Genomic DNA, 17,123 nt, shown 5'->3' on the forward strand with positions numbered 1-17,123 from the left:
CTTTTAGCTGATTACACATCGCATGGCAAGCATTTGACCTTCTTCTTTCTCTTCATGTAACCCCCCCCCCCCCCTAGCTCCGCCGTCTCCGTGTGTGCATCTTTTGCGTCAGGGAGTCACGAGGAGATGAACACGCGTCAGATACATAGGCCCGTTGTATATCTCTTATGTGTATACAAAACCTTTCTAAACGACGTTACCATAGCAGCTGGATCTACCAGTGTTGCGATGGTGGCTGGCTCGACGTGAAACTCTTGAAAAGGTTTCGAAACAAAAACGAAGACGAGAGAAAGAGAGAGACACACACCGGTCCCGAAAAGGATTGCTCCGGCCTCTCGTACAGCAAATATGAAGGGCTCATTATATCTGATTGGAACCAGATCGAATGAGCTGCTGGGATCCTGCGCTACATGCCATTCTCCCAAAGGTAGAGGATTCTAGCTGCCATGAAAGAACGATGGGCGGGATTCAAAGGGTGTTCATCCTTCCCTTGTGCTCTGCGTGCGTGTGTATCATATATATATACTTTCCATAAGGAAACATCATCCCAGCAGCAAAATATCAGCGTTTGCGCAAAAGGTATTTTTTTCCCCCTTCTTCCTTTAGAAGGTGATCTTATCGCGTGATTAAAATGTTTTGTTAGTTACGTTCTCATTATCGCCCCGGCGTCGCATTTCCCTCAGTCGCGTATTGATTACCAGTGTTATGAAAGGAGCACGATGAATGGTTGAAATTTCGAAAAGGGAATTTAGACAAAGCCTCTCTCGCGGCAGGCTTCTCAAACAACGACCAGGATACACTGTATACTATTTATATACATATATATACACACACAGTGTTACTCTGTGTGTGTAATATACTAAATAATTTACCCGAGCTTACGACGAAGGCAGCCAGCTGTGTCTCGTTTGCACACCCAAGAAAAAGAAAACGACGAAATTTGGCGAAATGGAGAAACCCATACGACGACGTACTCCAACTGGGTGCAACACCGTGGTTGGGTTTCGTGCTGAAGTTAAACACGAGCTGAACACACGAACGGCGCATTCCACGAAATGAAAACTCCTTATAGAAGAAATGAAGACTAATTAATTGGGTGAAAAACATGTTTACGAAATTGTGGGTTACCAACCAATGTTGTAATGACAATGCAACAGGGCAGAAGAAGCCAGGTAGCAGACATTTGGATGTTGATGAGTAGTCGTACTTGGAAAGTATCAGAATTTGTGTGACCAAAAGATTCTTGGGTCTCATGGTGTAAATGTTAAGATTGTCACTTATCAAAGGTCCTGGAAGGTAATAACATGGTATTTAGTAGTGTAACATTGAAAGTTGAAAGCATCTTAATGCATGTTAGCAAGCACAAACAAATCTGATCATAAGATTACTAATGCAACTGTTTAATAATTTGAAATCGAGGACTGACCTTGATGTGAAAATGATTTTCCAATTGTCACATTTAACACACGAATACAAGGACGAATTCTCAGTATGTGTTACAACCAAACAAGTATTCTCTTTACAATAATGAATTAAAATAACTAACTGTTCTTTTAAGGGTTTTTCGTTAAAACAAATAATGAATTTAGGGTCTGATTCAGGCATTTTTCGCACGTGTCGTTTTTCTGTTTTTATCGTCTTTTCAAAAAGATTTGTTTCTGCCATCTAGTGACAGCACAGAGCACATAGTTGATTGATGAACAACGAGTCAAGCAATCCCCAGTGCGTCAAGGACGACGAGGAACAGCCATTTCGATTTTACCTCTACTTACCCTATATTATAAATTTGTACAATTTGGCAACGCTCCGTGAAGTGATACTTTTGACAGTTGAAGTAGGCGTTGACCGTCACTACAACGAGGCACTTGGATGCACTACCTACAATTTCTTTATTTTCTTATGCAAATTTAAAACCATTCTAAAAACATGCAAATCCAATTCGATAGAAAGGACAAAATAGGAGAAGGAATGTTTGGCACTGTCTTTCGCGGAAAATTAAACGGCCGTGATGTTGCAGTAAAAAGAGTTGAGCTGTCAAAAAGTGGTGAAAATGCAAATGAAGAAAATGCTCTGCGAAAATTGGACCATCCCAATGTCATCAAATTTTTTCACTCGGAAAGTGACGCCGATTTCAAGTTAGATTTCCCACTTATTTAATATTAAGAGGAAAAGAAATTTTAAAGAAATGATTATTAATGATGTGCCTTTTTGTATTATTAATGATGTCCTTTCCTGTTGTTATTAGTTATTTCGCTTTGGAACTTTGCATCGCATCTTTAGAGCAAGTGTTTCCAAAGTTTGATCAACCGCCAAAATACAATGGGCCTGAATTACCGCAGCATTTGACAGTTTTCCTCCAGTTGGCTTGGGGACTCAAATATATCCATTCGAAACATTTTATTCACCGAGATATCAAACCGGCGAACGTTCTCATATCCGTCGACTCTGCTGGACTGGCAAAAATCAAATTGGCGGATTTTGGGCTGTCCCGATCCGTCAACCAACGAGGGACGTGCACGTTAAGCGGAATCAAAGGAACCATGAACTGGTTTGCTCCCGAGTTGCTGAGAAATTTAGAAAAGGTCGAAGCAAATTTTGAACGAGGTACTCTCAAGAGCGATGTCTTTGCATTAGCTCTCGTCTTTGGTTTTATTCTGTTGAAGGGGAAACATCTTTACGGTGCGAACGAGTTGGAAATTACTGGAAATATCATGGGAAAAAACCCAGTCAACATGGAAGGTAAGTTCAACTCTAAAAAAATGAATAACCGGATAAGGTAACCAGCCATAAGAAACGCTTGTTTACAAAGAGATTGGTGATATTGAAGACGTTGAAAACATTGAAGGATTGCACTGCGCTCGTGATCTTCTACCGAAAATGTTGACCGACGAACCTAAAAAAAGAAATTCATCTTTAGAAGTCGTCAATGAATTAAATCAAATCAAAATTAAGGTATTTATTATGGTATAGGCCTACGGGCGAGGAAATTGAGTTGCGCAGATGAATTTATTCCGTTTTTTTAATATTTCGATTGATTCACAATTCAATTCGCCTGTTTTGTTTTGCTAGATTGAAGAGAGAAAAAAAGAACACGAATTGCGGCAATTGTGCCAGCAAACAAGTTTGGATCTCAAGAAAATCAAATTCTTAATTCGTCACGGGATCGATGTGAATGGAAAAGATTACGAAGGGCGCAATGCGCTTCATTTTTTGTGTCGACGTAATTCAAGTGAGAAACTAATCGACGCCATCGATCTCTTGATTCAACTTGGAATCGACGTGACTGCAAAAACTAACTACGATTGGAATGCACTTCATTTCTTGTGTTTTCATAATTCCAGTGAGATTTTAATCGACGCAATCAAGCTCTTAATCGAACACGGGATCGATGTGAAGGGAAAAGACAACAACGGGCGAAATGCACTTCATTTGTTGTGTTGGAATAGTGATGGGGAGATATTAATCGGTGCAATGCAACTTTTAATACAACTCGGGATCGATGTGAATGAAAAGAATAACGACGATTGGAATGCACTTCATATCTTGTGTCGATATCATTCAAGTGACAAATTAATCGACGCCATGAAAATCTTAATTGAACAGAGGATTGATGTGAATGAAAGAAATGACTTTAGGTTAAATGCACTTCACTTCTTGTGTCAATATAATTCAAGTGAGATTTTAATCAACGCCGTCGAGCTCCTAATCGGCCACGGGATAGATGTGAAGGTTAAGGATAAAGACGGGAGAAATGCACTTCATTTGTTGTGCGAACATAATTCAAGTGAGAAATTAATAGACGTAATCAAACTCTTAATCGATAACAAAATCGATCTGAATGAGAAGAATAATCACGAATGGAATGCTCTTCATTTGTTGTGTCGATATAATTCAAGTGAAGTTTTAGTCGACGCCATAAATCTCTTAGTTAAACACGGGATCGATGTGAATGAAAAGAATAACGACGATTGGAATGCACTTCATATCTTGTGTCGATATTATTCAAGTGAGACTTTAATCGACGCCGTCGAGCTCCTAATCGGCCACGGGATCGATGTGAAGGTTAAAGATGAAGACGACGGGAGAAATGCACTTCATTTTTTGTGCGAACATAATTCAAGTGAGAAATTAATAGACGTAATCAAACTCTTAATCGATAACAAAATCGATTTGAATGAGAAGAATAAACACACATGGAATGCACTTCATTTGTTGTGTCGATTTAATTCAAGTGAAATTTTAGTCGACGCCATAAATCTCTTAGTTAAACACGGGATCGATGTGAATGAAAAGGAGCACGACGATTGGAATGCACTTCATATCTTGTGTCGATATAATTCAAGTGACAAATTAATCGACGCCATGAAAATCTTAATTGAACTGAGGATCGATGTGAATGAAACAAATGACTTTAGGTTAAATGCACTTCACTTCTTGTGTCAATATAATTCAAGTGAGATTTTAATCGACGCCGTCGAGCTCCTAATCGGCCACGGGATCGATGTGAAGGTTAAAGATAACGACGGGAGAAATGCACTTCATTTGTTGTGCGAACATAATTCAAGTGAGAAATTAATAGACGTAATCAAACTCTTAATCGATAACAAAATCGATCTGAATGAGAAGAATAATCACGAATGGAATGCACTTCATCTGTTGTGTCAACATAATTCAAGTGAGAAATTAATGGACGCGATCAAGCTCTTAATCGAACACGGGATCGAAGTAATATCCAACGGCCTTAATGCGCAATCTCTTTTATTAGGAAACTCTCAGTACAGATGGAAAAACAATAACATTGAAGAAATCATCCAATTCCTCGAAAAAATTTAGTTGTGTTATTGTTATCAATTAATCTCTTTTAAAAAATACAAATTTTTGTTCTGTTAATTAATTTTGTGTAATACAGTTTAGTACAAACCAAAAACGAACTTATCCGACAGATCTGATTCAGTGATTCTTATACTTTTGTTTTATTTTCTTTGGATCATGAACACCTCACCTCGACGATTCGAGTTTCGCGCTCTTTCTCCTTCTCGCCATCTAGTGCTCACGAGGTAAATGCAGTATTAAGTTTTGTTTTAAAAAAATGAATTTTTAACGAAAATAATGGTTAATGTTATGAAGAATTTTTTGAAATAAGTTTATTCGTTTTCTTTAGAAATTGGGAACAAATGTAAGTGCATGGCCTTACTCTTGTTAGTTTAATATGTCTTTAATACTAAGCAGATATTTCAGCCTCGGTGGCTCAGTTGGCAGAGCGTAGGTCTCATAATCCTAAGGTCGTGAGTTCGAGCCTCACCCGGGGCAAATCCTTTTTACAGTTCAAATGAAAGAACTTTTTTCTAATTACACTGAATTACACTACAAGTTAAAAGTCAATGCAAACAATTATTTTTTAAAGCCTTTGCTGTACGTTTTAATTAAAATAATAATTTCCTTGAAAAACTTTAACTGATTTGAGCCTTGGAGCTTGGAGAATTTGTTTGAATAAGCATGAAAGTATCCATGTCTTGTTTTAAAAAAAAGTATCCAATGTTAAGATGAAATACTTCTGAAACAACTACTGTTTTTAGAGTTTTTCCGCGTCCGAATTTCCATCTAGGACCGACCTCTGCTTTGAATCAGGATCTTGAAATCAAGAGAACAACGCCATCTAATCGTATTATGGCGGGTGGGACAAACTTGTTTCTTTTTTCTTGCCTAGGCTTGAAATGACCACTGGACATAGTTGCAAGCTGTTTCCTAGTGGCAGATTGTTGGAACCAACGTGATCCAAATGAGTCATAATCCGTTTATGACATATTCGCCGAACGTGCAATGAAAGCAAACATCAAAGTTAGCAACAAATCGGGCAAATGGCGAGGGATCAAAGAAACAACGGGCGTGCTGCTGCGGGCCCGTCCGTATAATATTTAGTGGTTGCGCAAATGTTTCGGAACGAATCGTGCACCACCGGGTCCAGCACCACGGCAACAGCCGGCTATTTTTTTTTTCTTCTATATAATAGCTGCCGAACTATGATATCACATAGACTTCTCTCTCTCTCGTTCGCTTGCTAGATAAGGGAGAGTCGGGGCAAAGCAGCACGCGCTGGCGCGTGCCTGTTTGCTTGGCCAGGCGTCCAGATGTGCCCAGCAGCACCCGGTGGTGTCTTTTTGGGTCGTGCAAGTGGTCAAAAAGAAGAAGAAGAAGAACCACCCTCCCTAAGACACAAGACAATTGCTTCCTCTCAGTGTACAAGAGGGAAAGAAAAAGAAGAGAGGGGGGAGCTGTATAAGGCACGCGTCGGCCCTTGTGAAATGAGTGGGGTCACTGGCAAAATCAGAGTGCGGGTCATTCATCACAAACAATACCCCCTCTAAAGTAGGCGTCGTCGGACGTCGCCACCTTTTTTTTTTCTCTTCTGTATCCGGCGAGGGGTTGTCAACTCAAAAAAATCCTCGTACACCCTCGGATTTTTTCAAAAAAATCCCTAAAAAATCCCAAAAATCCCAAAAATCAAAAAAATCAAAAAATCAAAAAAATCCCAAAAATCCCAAAATTCCAAGAATTTTGGTTTAATAAATCGACAAAATTTTACAAGAATCGATTTTTTTCGTTTTTTTCTCTTAGAGGACAAAATGAATTATGATGCGGTCCGTCGTTTAAGCAATCCGAAGCTACGTTCGTTACTGAAACAAGTACCGGGAGCGGAAGGAACAATCTTTTATCTTAAACTTATGGATTTTTTGACAAATAGCTTTATTGATAAGAAACTTGATCCCCCCACCAAATGTGGTTTTCAGTATTTAGTCTTCGTTGCTGGAGATATTGGATGTCTTGTGATTGTACCTACCCCCTAGGTAAACATTTTGTTACCCCCAATGCATATCTATGTTCTGAACTCAATGCTCATGGGTTAATTATGTTAATAGTCAGGCTAGGAAAAGACAACACACCACAGCTGTTCAAACCTTGGCTTTTTTCTAGTCAGCCTTGCGAGTCATATTTCAAGGCTTGTCGCTCTTTTTCACCGGTTGGGAGCACCCAATTGACGTTTACATTGCTCGATTTTTTAATTCACCGATGTAGGAAGGCTGATGCCCACATTCGTTTAACATCCCTCGGTTCAGCTGATAACATTGTGTATCCGAGGCATATTAAAAACCAAGAACGTTATGGCAACCTGTGCGACACACTTCCTTCTTTGGATGAAATTAAAAATACGATGGAAAAGGCTAGGGTCGACGCCAAAATGGAATTGGAAGCACTGGGGGTTTGTTTAGGCGACTCAGATGACAAAATTTTCAATTTTGACGCGCGTTTAGCCTTTAAATTAAGCGAGTCGTTGGAAGCGCCAGCCCCTACTGATGATGACGCTTTTGAATTTGATGAATGTGAAGAAGTTGCTTGCGAAGGAGAGGATACTTTTAATTTCATTGATTCTTACGAAAAGAATTTATTGAAATAAATTGAAGGCGCGCAGCTTACAGATTACAGTTCCTTGTTAGAAAGCAGACTGATAAAATGTTGCGAAAAGGAAAAGCCGTTCGTGATACTGACCAAGAGATTTTGTCTAGTCCTTTTATCGTAATAACAAGAGAAGATGGGGCCGTATAGTAACTTTTAAAAAGCAGACAATAGGCTTTGTGAAAATGGAGTTAAAAAACAGAGTAACGATCGCCTCAAAAGAGTTACTCAGAGCTCAAATTTCTTACTTGCACAAAAATTGATTATTTTTTTTTTTTTTTTGAAAAAAGGAAAATTCGTATTGGGGATTGGTGTATGTTTAAGAGTGATGTAACTGGTAGAGGTAAAAAAAAGAAACAAAGAGTTTTGGTGGGACGTGTACTTTCTTTTATGTTGATGTCCGGGGGGAAAAATGAGATGAAGCAAATCATTTATAACTGGGACGGAGAGAAAAAAGTGGGTGCTCAATGTGATTGGTATTGTTTTGATCATGTCAACCAGCAATTAACAGGAAAAAGACTTATCGAGCAGCCAATGTTTGCGCACGGGTATCATTGCTGTAGTAATTATATATGTAGTTTGCCTCCCCCTGTGATAAATAATGAGTCCCAACTTTTGTTTTCTTCCGATATCACTGTTATGGAAATGAAAAACTTAATAAAAGGATTCTGTCTTTAACTTGTTTATTACATAAGAGAAAAAAATTTTGCAAAATATCTTAAAAATCCTGAAAAATCACGAAAATCTTGAAAAAATCGAAAAAATCTTAAGAAAATCTAAAAATCCCCCCAAAAATCCAAAAAATCGTAAAAAATCTGAAAAAATCAAAAAATCTGAAAAAATCTGAAAAATCTGAAAAAATCTGAAAAAATCTGAAAAATCTGAAAAATTGATTTTTGGATTTAAGATCCGTACACCTTCGGATCGAGTTGACAACCCCTCGGTATCCGGAAAAACCATTCCGGATATACAAAAGGCAAGCTAACAGAGCACAAGATCTCCATTACATCCGCAGCATAGACTCGTTTGAAACAGTTGCGCGGATGAATGCGAAAGACGCATGTCGAGGGGGGTAAGAAATGTATGAAGAAGAAAAAGGGTTGCGAACTCCCCAAACATCTTCTGTTAAGTACATCCATTCATTCAGAAATTTTAGACAACAGACAGAAGAAGAAGGAAAAGGGGGATATATGTTCTGTTTTTGGAGGTCGGTGCGCGTGTGCTCGTGCGGAAGTGGCGGCTATTTTTCTTTTCTTTTTTCTTTTAATTTTAAAAGAATTCCGGCAACCCTCTGAAAACGCGCCCGGAATGTTCATCTATTCCCTACTACTCTGATGTGATTTTTGTTGTTCTTTTTTGGAACTTGGCAGCCATCCCTGCGCTGTATATAAGACACAAGTCACCGTGTGTGTGTGTGTATACCACTGCTCGTGGGGCGCTCATGTAATGTTTCTCTTTCAGTTTCTTTAGCCTCCTCCCTCCCACCCCCCATCTGCCACCCGTTTCCATCCGCAACATATGGCACGGCAAGGCTCCTTGTTTCTTTGACGTCGCGCGTGCAACAACCCTCCTGCGACGACGACGACGCCATTTCTTATCATTATATTCCGTCGGCCCCAGCAGCAGCAGCCGCCGCAGCTTTTCTCAGCACAAAATGGAATGAAATGTCTTTTAAATTGTGAACCCAATTTCCACAGTCACTCGACCGTCGAATGAATGCCCACACGAGAAAATGATCTTGAACAAACTCAAACTTCAAAAGGGGGAGAAACTTATACAGTGTATAGCGCAACACGGACGAAATCTAATTTTGAAATCAATATTTCCTTTTTTTTTCCTTTTTTTAAGTCTAAAATAATGAGATGCAAAGAAAAAAATTGGGGGGTTTCAATTCCTAGTAAAAAAAAAAAAACAACAGAAATAATAGGCAGGTCTAAATACTGGGTGGCTTTTTTAGTTTATATAGTGTCGTCTATGATTACATCATCATATCCCATTCGACATGGCATAAATATTACACACAGTACAGTCGGCTGTGTTGTTTCCACATCTTTGATCCGGTTTCCCTCTTCTTCTTTTCGTATTATCCAAACTGTTACGCGCGTTGGGAAGGGGGTAGTAGTAGACCAGTAGCCTTGATGAGGTCACGTACTCGGATTCAATTCCATCACTCTCTCCAATCAGTGAGTTCTACTATGTACAATACCGCCGGAAATGCAAAACACACGAATTTCTTTTTCTTTCGTTCCTCTGTTCTTATAACGGAGAGAGAAAAGGAAAATGAAGTCGCCCCCACATACATGTAATAAATCTAAAAAAGGAAGAAAACATTTTTACTCCAGCACAGCGGAAGAAAAACGCGCAGTTGTGTCCTCTGCTACTGCTGCCAGTCGCTCGGCACCAAACGACCGCGCGTCCTCGGAGGGTTGACGAGATAAAAATAATTCCAAACCGAAAGAAGAAGAAGAAGAAAAAGAAGAAGAAGAAGAAGGCTTATAGTGGAGAAAGAGGGGAGCAGCATGTTGTTGGCTGTGCACAGTCTATACAGCAGCGGTGGGTGTTGGTTTTGTACAATGTGGGGGTATACAGCACTACGAGATCCTGTGCGGGGTTAAATATAGGACCATAGTTGGAATGGGGCTCTGCTGCTGGAACGCGCTGGAACGAGCTGTTGCTGGAACACTCTCCTTCTCTCTGTAGGCCTATTTTCAGGTGGTCTCTCTCTCCCCTCTATAACAAACATCTTCTCGGTGGTCGACAGCACCCACCTCTTCTCTCTTGCCTATATACTTGAGAGAAATCTGCTCGGCTGAGCTGCGCTGCTGAGGGCGTTTGAAAGATATCTTCATCTCTCCACTCGGAAACAGATCTCTCTTTCTTTCTCTGTGCTGGCCCAAAATATAAATGTACACATACGGGAAGAAGAAGAAGCCAAAGGCACAGGGATATTAGAGAGAGTATCTGTTTCTCCTACTATGCATATATGCAAGTTGCACACACACCACTTACACCTAATATTAGACACGTAGGGAGGGCATATCTCTCTCTATACTTCATCATTTTGTAAATGATGACGCAAGATCTTACAGCTTCATTAATAGCAATTCGATTTTAATTTTTTTTGTATGCATGGGGGAATTTGACAAGGAAGTGATGATGGAGAAAAAGAAATAACAGTGGAAGTTGCGTGTAAAACAAAACACGGAAGGTGTCGGTCGATGGGGGGAGAAAGAAGAAGAAGAAAGAAAAGAAGAAGAAGAGGGGTGTAGAAACTTATTTTTAAAAATCAACCCCGGCTCGTGTCAAAAGACAAACACAGCACGGCACCTTTTTATTTTCCCCCTATTGTTACATGCCGCCCAAATAGTAAAAACGCATAATCTTAAGCGCAATTGAAATTATTATTATTATGATTGAATTTTGACTGGGGAATAACAAATTATTACCGCACCATCGAACTCTATACATGGGAAACACTTGTAGGGATTTTGTTGGCTGGCTGTCAAAACATCCTGCGTAACTTTTTGAGGTGCATTTGCGTAGTATATCGCGGTGGGAAAGTTGAAACATAGAGTAGTACAGCAGTTCCGCCGGACGAGAGAGAGAGAGAGAGAAATGTGTTTTAATAGACTCTACGTGGAAGTCGAGGAACTCTTACGAGTTAAGCGCGAAAGGGGTGATCTTTTCTGACTTGCCAGCAAGCTATAGCTATAGGGGGGGGGGGCTCGTGTTACGGAATGAACTGCTGGGTTGAAAAACATAGAGCAGCTACTCTATACACACACGCTCCTTCTTCTTCTCCTTCCCAAGATCCGGCCCAGATGTCTTGGCTGGATCAACCGAAAGCTATATAGCACCACCACCACCAACCAACCAGTGGCAAGGGTGAGGAAGAAGAAGTTAAGGCGCAAAAGACAAACTTTTGCTGGCCCCCCCGAAAACTTGTGCGGGTATTATGCCCAGGTTTTCCCTGGGCGTGCTGATGGGGGATTTTTTTCAAGAGGGGCTTACACACACACACAGAGAGGATGAGGAGGAACAACATCCACACAGACGACACAGTGATGTGATGCCGCTAGCTGTGCCAGAGAGAGCGGAAGCATCCCGAGAAATACACACACACACACATGTTCTCTTGCTGACACCACCGTACAGCTAGGAGAGAGAGAAAAAAGAACCGGATGTTTGCCCTCTCTCTCTTATATGTTTTATTTTCTTCCCTTTTTCTTTCTTTCTGACTTTAACCTTTAGACACCTCTATACAGCTCAGTTGAATGCCACTTTTTGTTTTTTCCTGATTCTTTCCTATATGTACATCAGATCAAAAACCACCGGGAGAATAATTGAAATTGAAAATCAAATTTTTGCTCGTACAAGTTCTTCGTGGGGATGGATGGCGGTGAGAAATCACCACCCCCGCCAAGACAAAAGGAGTTGTTTCAAGAGCCTGTGTGTGTGCAACTTCGGGAGAAAAGGAGGTGGTGGTGGTGGAAGAAGAGGACGCGGTGTCTCTAGGGAGATGGCGCTCCAGATAATAACACACGGCGAAGGACTAAGGAGAGCAGAGCCGAGCAGAGCCGAGCCGAGCAGAGCAGAGCTATAGGGTGAAATGGGAAAGAGGAGGAGGTGGTGGAGGGTCGAAAGAAAGGAGGGCGGCCGAGGTGGGGTCCATGTGTGCACGTGGTGGTCGGCGGTAATTTTTAGAGGCACCGGGACACACCGAAGATGTTGGCATTCGTTCCAAACATCTCGTGGTGATAGCGCGCGTGTTGCTCAGCTCTCCTCGTCCCTCCGCCGCCAAACATTTTCTTAAGATTCTCTCCATCTCCGCTCATTTTTATCGTTTTGTTGTTTTGAGTTTGATTCGGTTCCGAAATCAATTTCCTTGTTTTAATTCACTTGGCCATCCGGCAGTTGCCTGTCTCGTTGTCAGTCGTTTCGGTTTTTGATCGAGTCAAATTATTCGCCATTTGGTTGTTTGTTTTTCCGAGTTGGGTTTGGGTCGATCCTTGTGGCGTGGATTGCAACTTGTCAGTGATTCGTCAAGACTCTGGTTATTCTAGTTGAAGGGAAGAGAAATGCCGAAATCGTTCCTGTTTACTCATCGGCGTTACAACGTCAGTCCCGTTCCGACCGGTAAGTCACGATCCAGTTATTTCTCGATCCTCCAATTGCTTCATCTTTTCCCAAACTCGTGCATGTCGTTGTCACTTGGATGATGATGCACACAGCACATCTCTCTCTTTTCTTTCTCTCTGTATAGCACACACACACACGTACGTACACCCACCGTTTTTCCCTTTCCGGCGCTCTTGTGATTGCGTGGTCCACTATAAATAGCAACTCAACCCGCCACCCCCCTGAATAGACAGCCTCCCACCACCTTTAGTGCAACTGCAACCATTACCTCCACTGTCGTCGACACTTTGGAATTTGTTCGACTTTCGACCAAAGTAAAATAAAACAAAACATAGAAATTAGGGGCGACTGGGGATTAACCCCCAAAACCTTCACAACCACCGGAAATTTAAAAAAAAGTGATCCGGATGGATATATTCCGGAATCCTGAATTTTCATTGACTCGGTCAATTTGAATATAATCATCAAAAGTCTAAGATGTACTGAGCGAAGACAAATGTATAATTGTTTCAAAAAAGATCCTTCACGTCATTTCTCGGTGGCTGGAACAGTTGCGCACAGGCGCTGGAACGGAAAAGAAGGATGGGGGGGGGGGGGGGGGGGGAGAGAGAGAGAGGCAGGTGGGCACTCAACGTGAGCAATCCGCCCCGCAACCCGAAATAGAAATTTTTTCTCTTTTTTTTCTTCTTTTTGGTTTTCGTCTTTGCCCGCGAGACGGACGAGGCAAAGGCGCGCGCGTCGTCGACCTCGTCTCAACGACGACGACGTCTGGAACACACACGCCCTCAATCCCGAAAAAAGTCAAAAGGAAGAGCGTTGGTCGTTCCAGGAAATTATTTCATTTTTTTTTTTATTTTGTTCGTTCTGGTTTTTCACGGACGAACGAATAACGCGCCAGCGAACAGACGACGACGACGACGACGACGCGCAAACACAGCAGCCGAGCTTGAATTTTCGCGAATGAGTTCAGCTGGAACGGAGCCACACGGGCTGGTGTCCAGCAAAATCCCCGGCATCAGCGCGCAACACAGCAGCCTTATTATTATTAAGCGCAACAGTTGGTTAGCAAGTGGTCACGATGTGGTGGTTCAGAAATAAACTTTGCCTCTCCTTTCCTTCTCCCCTATATCCTTTGAGTTTTGTGCCATTTTGGCGGAATGCGGATTCTCTGGCCAAAATGTTTGTTTTCTATTCGCTCGCCGTCACTCAATTTGTTGATTTACTTTTTGTGAAACGCGAGAGCAGATGAGGCTGCGACGTCGCTTGCATCACCGCAGAGGAATGGCAAAGATGACGTCGTCCCAGTGGTGAAACAAGTTCAAAAGTTACAACGCCACATCCAGCAGCAACAGCAGCCGCAACAGAGAAGGAGCAATCCAGCATCCAGCGGCTATCCAGCGTTCCCTCTATCGCCTGGACAAGGATCGATTGCCGAGCTCAAATCGCCCGGTCGGCCGCAGTCGGCCCGCATTTCGCCCGTCATCGGGAGCATCCCCATCGTTCCAGCCGTGGCTCCCAACGGCCGCCTGGGCCTCCACCAGCCACAGCACACCAATAATGCAGCAGCCATTCCCGAGGAGATGTACAATCTCTTCCAGCTGGCCGAAGTCAGTCTGGCCGCTTCCGGCGGCAGTGAATTCCGCTCGGTGCTGGAACGCTGGAGACACCAGCAGCAAGGACTGGTCATGGCCAGGGCTCTCAAAAGTCCCGTCGTCAAAATCCTGGACATGTCGGCAGCCGCCGCCGCCGCCAATTGTGTCGGTCACTCACCGATTCCGGTGCTGGATAAACCGCTGGATCTGAGCCGAGATCCGGCCACAATAACGACGGCCACCGCCGCTGCGACGGAAGTGCGGATCTTGACGCCTTCGCCGTCGCCAACTCCGTCCGAGACTCACCTGACCATCAATCTCGGATTGCGCAAGAAATTACGGCCGCAGCAGACGACTTCGTCATCATCCGGCCATCGCGGCTCATCCGAGGCGGATGACGACGATGAGGACGACGATGAAGAGGACGACGAAGAAGATGATGAATTGGATGCCACGGATTCTTGCTGGTCGCCCGATGACGTCGCCTCCTGCAAGTCCGTCTCCGTCGTCGTCAAGGGCCCATCCATCAGCACCGGCAGCAACAGCGGAGACAGTCACAGCGGGCCAGACGGCCACGAATGTCCCGATTGCGGCAAGCGCTACAGCACGTCGTCCAATCTAGCCCGTCATCGGCAAACTCACCGATCGCCAGCTGATCAAAAGGTAAAATAATTTAAAAAATTAAATAAAATGACAAATGGATTAAGGAATAACCAATGGGAATTTCAATTAGGCGAGACGTTGTCCTCATTGCGATAAAGTTTACGTTTCGGTTCCGGCTTTCTCGATGCACGTCCGAACCCACAGTCAAGGATGCAAATGCCCCTATTGTGGTAAATCGTTCTCCAGGCCGTGGCTCCTGCAAGGCCACATCCGAACTCATACAGGTAATAAGATTAGAAACAAAATCAATTCTTATTTAATCGATGGACATTTGATTCAACTCATTTTTGTATTTTGATTTGATTGCAGGCGAGAAGCCGTTCACCTGCCAAATTTGCGAGAAAGCTTTCGCCGACAAATCCAATCTGCGCGCCCACATCCAGACTCATTCCAATTTGAAGCCGTTCACGTGCCAGCGCTGCGGCAAAGCCTTCGCTCTCAAATCCTATCTCTACAAGCACGAAGAGTCGTCGTGCATGAAACTGGTCACCAAAATAACGGCCGACGCCGATCCCAAAGACGATTCAACCAGTCAGCAGTCAATAACCGAATAGCCCTCGTCATCATCATCTCTTCAAAATAATAGTACACACCTATTAACTTCAAAGGATATTATTATGATTATTACATAACACTTATATAGTCACGTAGCTCGGCTGTTCGCTATTTTTTTAAGACAAAGAAAGACATGAAGAAATTCAGATTTGGATTCTACTGTACAGCCAGTGTCAACACTTATTGATATTAGATAGTAGACGTGTGTGTGCGGTGTTTCATTTGTTTCAGATATACTTAGTATGTTGAAATAATCAGACGAACGGCTAGGCACTCCAAAGAAGAAGAAAAAAGGTTTTTTTTTTAGCAATCATTCGTCAGCTTTATTCTTCCCCTCCCGTGTTTGTTTTGTGGCCTCAATGGAGAGGGGAAGGAGAATCAAAGCTGCACTAGATGAATCATTTTTCTATTTTGAAAATATCCTTTTGATACATGTGCATTTTTATTTGACAGCATTTTGAAATATCCAAAATTTTTATTTTTCTTGAATTTGATAATAGTGAGGGAGTCAAAGAACGACATCAGATTATTAAATATGATCAGCCCTAAAAATATTGAATGACTATTTGTAGGGACCATTAAAATTTCTTTATTCATTTGATCGGATTCCACGCAAGTGTAATCGCGCCAACATAGTGCCTCAGAATACTGCAATCCAAATATGATATAATAATTATTACTAGAGCACTTTTCCTTACGAAAAGAGAGAAATAAAAATGCAGAAAAAAATTAAATAAACAGTTTAGTTTATTTCCCGGCCCTTTGGGCGGAATGAAACGGACAGGGACGAGACCTTCTAAATCAGTTACAAAAAAGTGTATGCAAATTATTATGACCCAAGTGCCCTTTTCATTCATTCAAAATATAGTGATGGTATTGAAACATTTCAGAAATTCATATTTAATATTTGATGGATCAAGTACTTATATTTTTCTCTTCATTTTCTTTTGGGAATAAAAATGTTGCCTTCCGGAATTGAGGATTCGGATACCTATATGATATCGCGCACATGGATTCTCGGTTCGCTTGTTTTTTTGGTTTTGTTGACGGATAGTTACAAATAAGGATAGAGTCCTTTTACTTTTTCTTTCAGTGTCAAATATTTTGTTGGGTATAGCCATCTAGTCTTTCTCTAAAAAAAAAAAACAAACAAAAAACAAATCAACTCAGCGGTGGGAAATTCAAATCGTCGAACCGAGTAATGCCGAATTCAATTTTCTTTCTGTGCCAAATGAAGGACAAAAACAATTCACTCAATATCCTCTTGATATTTCTGTTTTATATGACTGTCTCGTCCTCTTATACTCCTTTCTTCACAATGTAACTGATGAGCGACGACTCTTTTTTCTTTTGGAAATAATTCGATAATAAACAGAGTTTTCAAATTAAACACTGACTACTGAAAAACATTTTTTAAATGTCTTGTTGTCTCTTAGTTTCAGAAAACTAAACAAGTTGCAGTTGTTTGTTTACTTAAAATTAAATTTTAAGTTAATGACCCACGTTAATGACGTTCAAAATCAAACTTGGTCGATTTACCGCCAGATAACGTCAAAACTCCATCTTGCGGTAAAAAGTGAACTAGCCAAACCAACTTAAAAAAAAAAAATAGAATAAAAAATATTCTCATTTCCGTTTAATTTCGGCAGAAATAAAATAAATCAAATTAAATCACAATAAATCAATTTAAATAGTGTAATGAATACCAATATTTAATAAATA

The 17,123-nt window shown here is 41.5% G+C and overlaps 3 protein-coding genes and 1 non-coding gene across 5 annotated transcripts in view; 3 read left to right on the forward strand and 1 right to left on the reverse strand.

Moving 5' to 3' along the window:
• Positions 1–1,640, reverse strand: part of LOC124310928 (calcium/calmodulin-dependent 3',5'-cyclic nucleotide phosphodiesterase 1A-like) — a 30,593-nt gene extending 28,953 nt beyond the window's left edge. Inside the window, exons 1-3 of one of the 2 annotated variants that reach the window (XM_046775088.1) lie at positions 1,427–1,640; positions 1,129–1,289; positions 873–1,065 (exon numbers count right to left, since the gene is read on the reverse strand). The gene's annotated coding sequence lies outside the window, so the exon portion shown is untranslated. The remainder of the gene's footprint in view (positions 1–872; positions 1,066–1,128; positions 1,290–1,426) is intronic. The other variant, XM_046775091.1, reaches the window with a different exon arrangement.
• Positions 1,641–1,754: 114 nt separating this feature from the next.
• LOC124310929 (serine/threonine-protein phosphatase 6 regulatory ankyrin repeat subunit A-like) lies at positions 1,755–4,927 on the forward strand. Its single transcript, XM_046775095.1, has 4 exons — positions 1,755–2,135; positions 2,246–2,739; positions 2,810–2,952; positions 3,070–4,927. Exons 1-4 carry the CDS (start codon positions 1,927–1,929, stop codon positions 4,831–4,833), a joined length of 2,610 nt encoding a protein of 869 aa, XP_046631051.1. The 5' UTR covers positions 1,755–1,926; the 3' UTR covers positions 4,834–4,927.
• A 310-nt stretch (positions 4,928–5,237) lies between these two features.
• On the forward strand, positions 5,238–5,310 carry Trnam-cau. The gene has a single exon. It is a non-coding gene; the product is annotated as a tRNA-Met (tRNA).
• Positions 5,311–12,063: 6,753 nt separating this feature from the next.
• Positions 12,064–16,791, forward strand: LOC124311152 (zinc finger protein SNAI2-like). The gene is made up of 4 exons (XM_046775493.1): positions 12,064–12,588; positions 13,837–14,846; positions 14,917–15,070; positions 15,156–16,791. The coding sequence occupies exons 1-4, from the start codon at positions 12,531–12,533 to the stop codon at positions 15,398–15,400; spliced, it is 1,467 nt and encodes a 488-aa protein (XP_046631449.1). The 5' UTR covers positions 12,064–12,530; the 3' UTR covers positions 15,401–16,791.
• The last annotated feature ends 332 nt before the right edge of the window (positions 16,792–17,123 follow it).

Source organism: Daphnia pulicaria, chromosome 8 (assembly GCF_021234035.1).
Source record: "Daphnia pulicaria isolate SC F1-1A chromosome 8, SC_F0-13Bv2, whole genome shotgun sequence".
NCBI lineage: Eukaryota > Metazoa > Arthropoda > Branchiopoda > Diplostraca > Daphniidae > Daphnia > Daphnia pulicaria.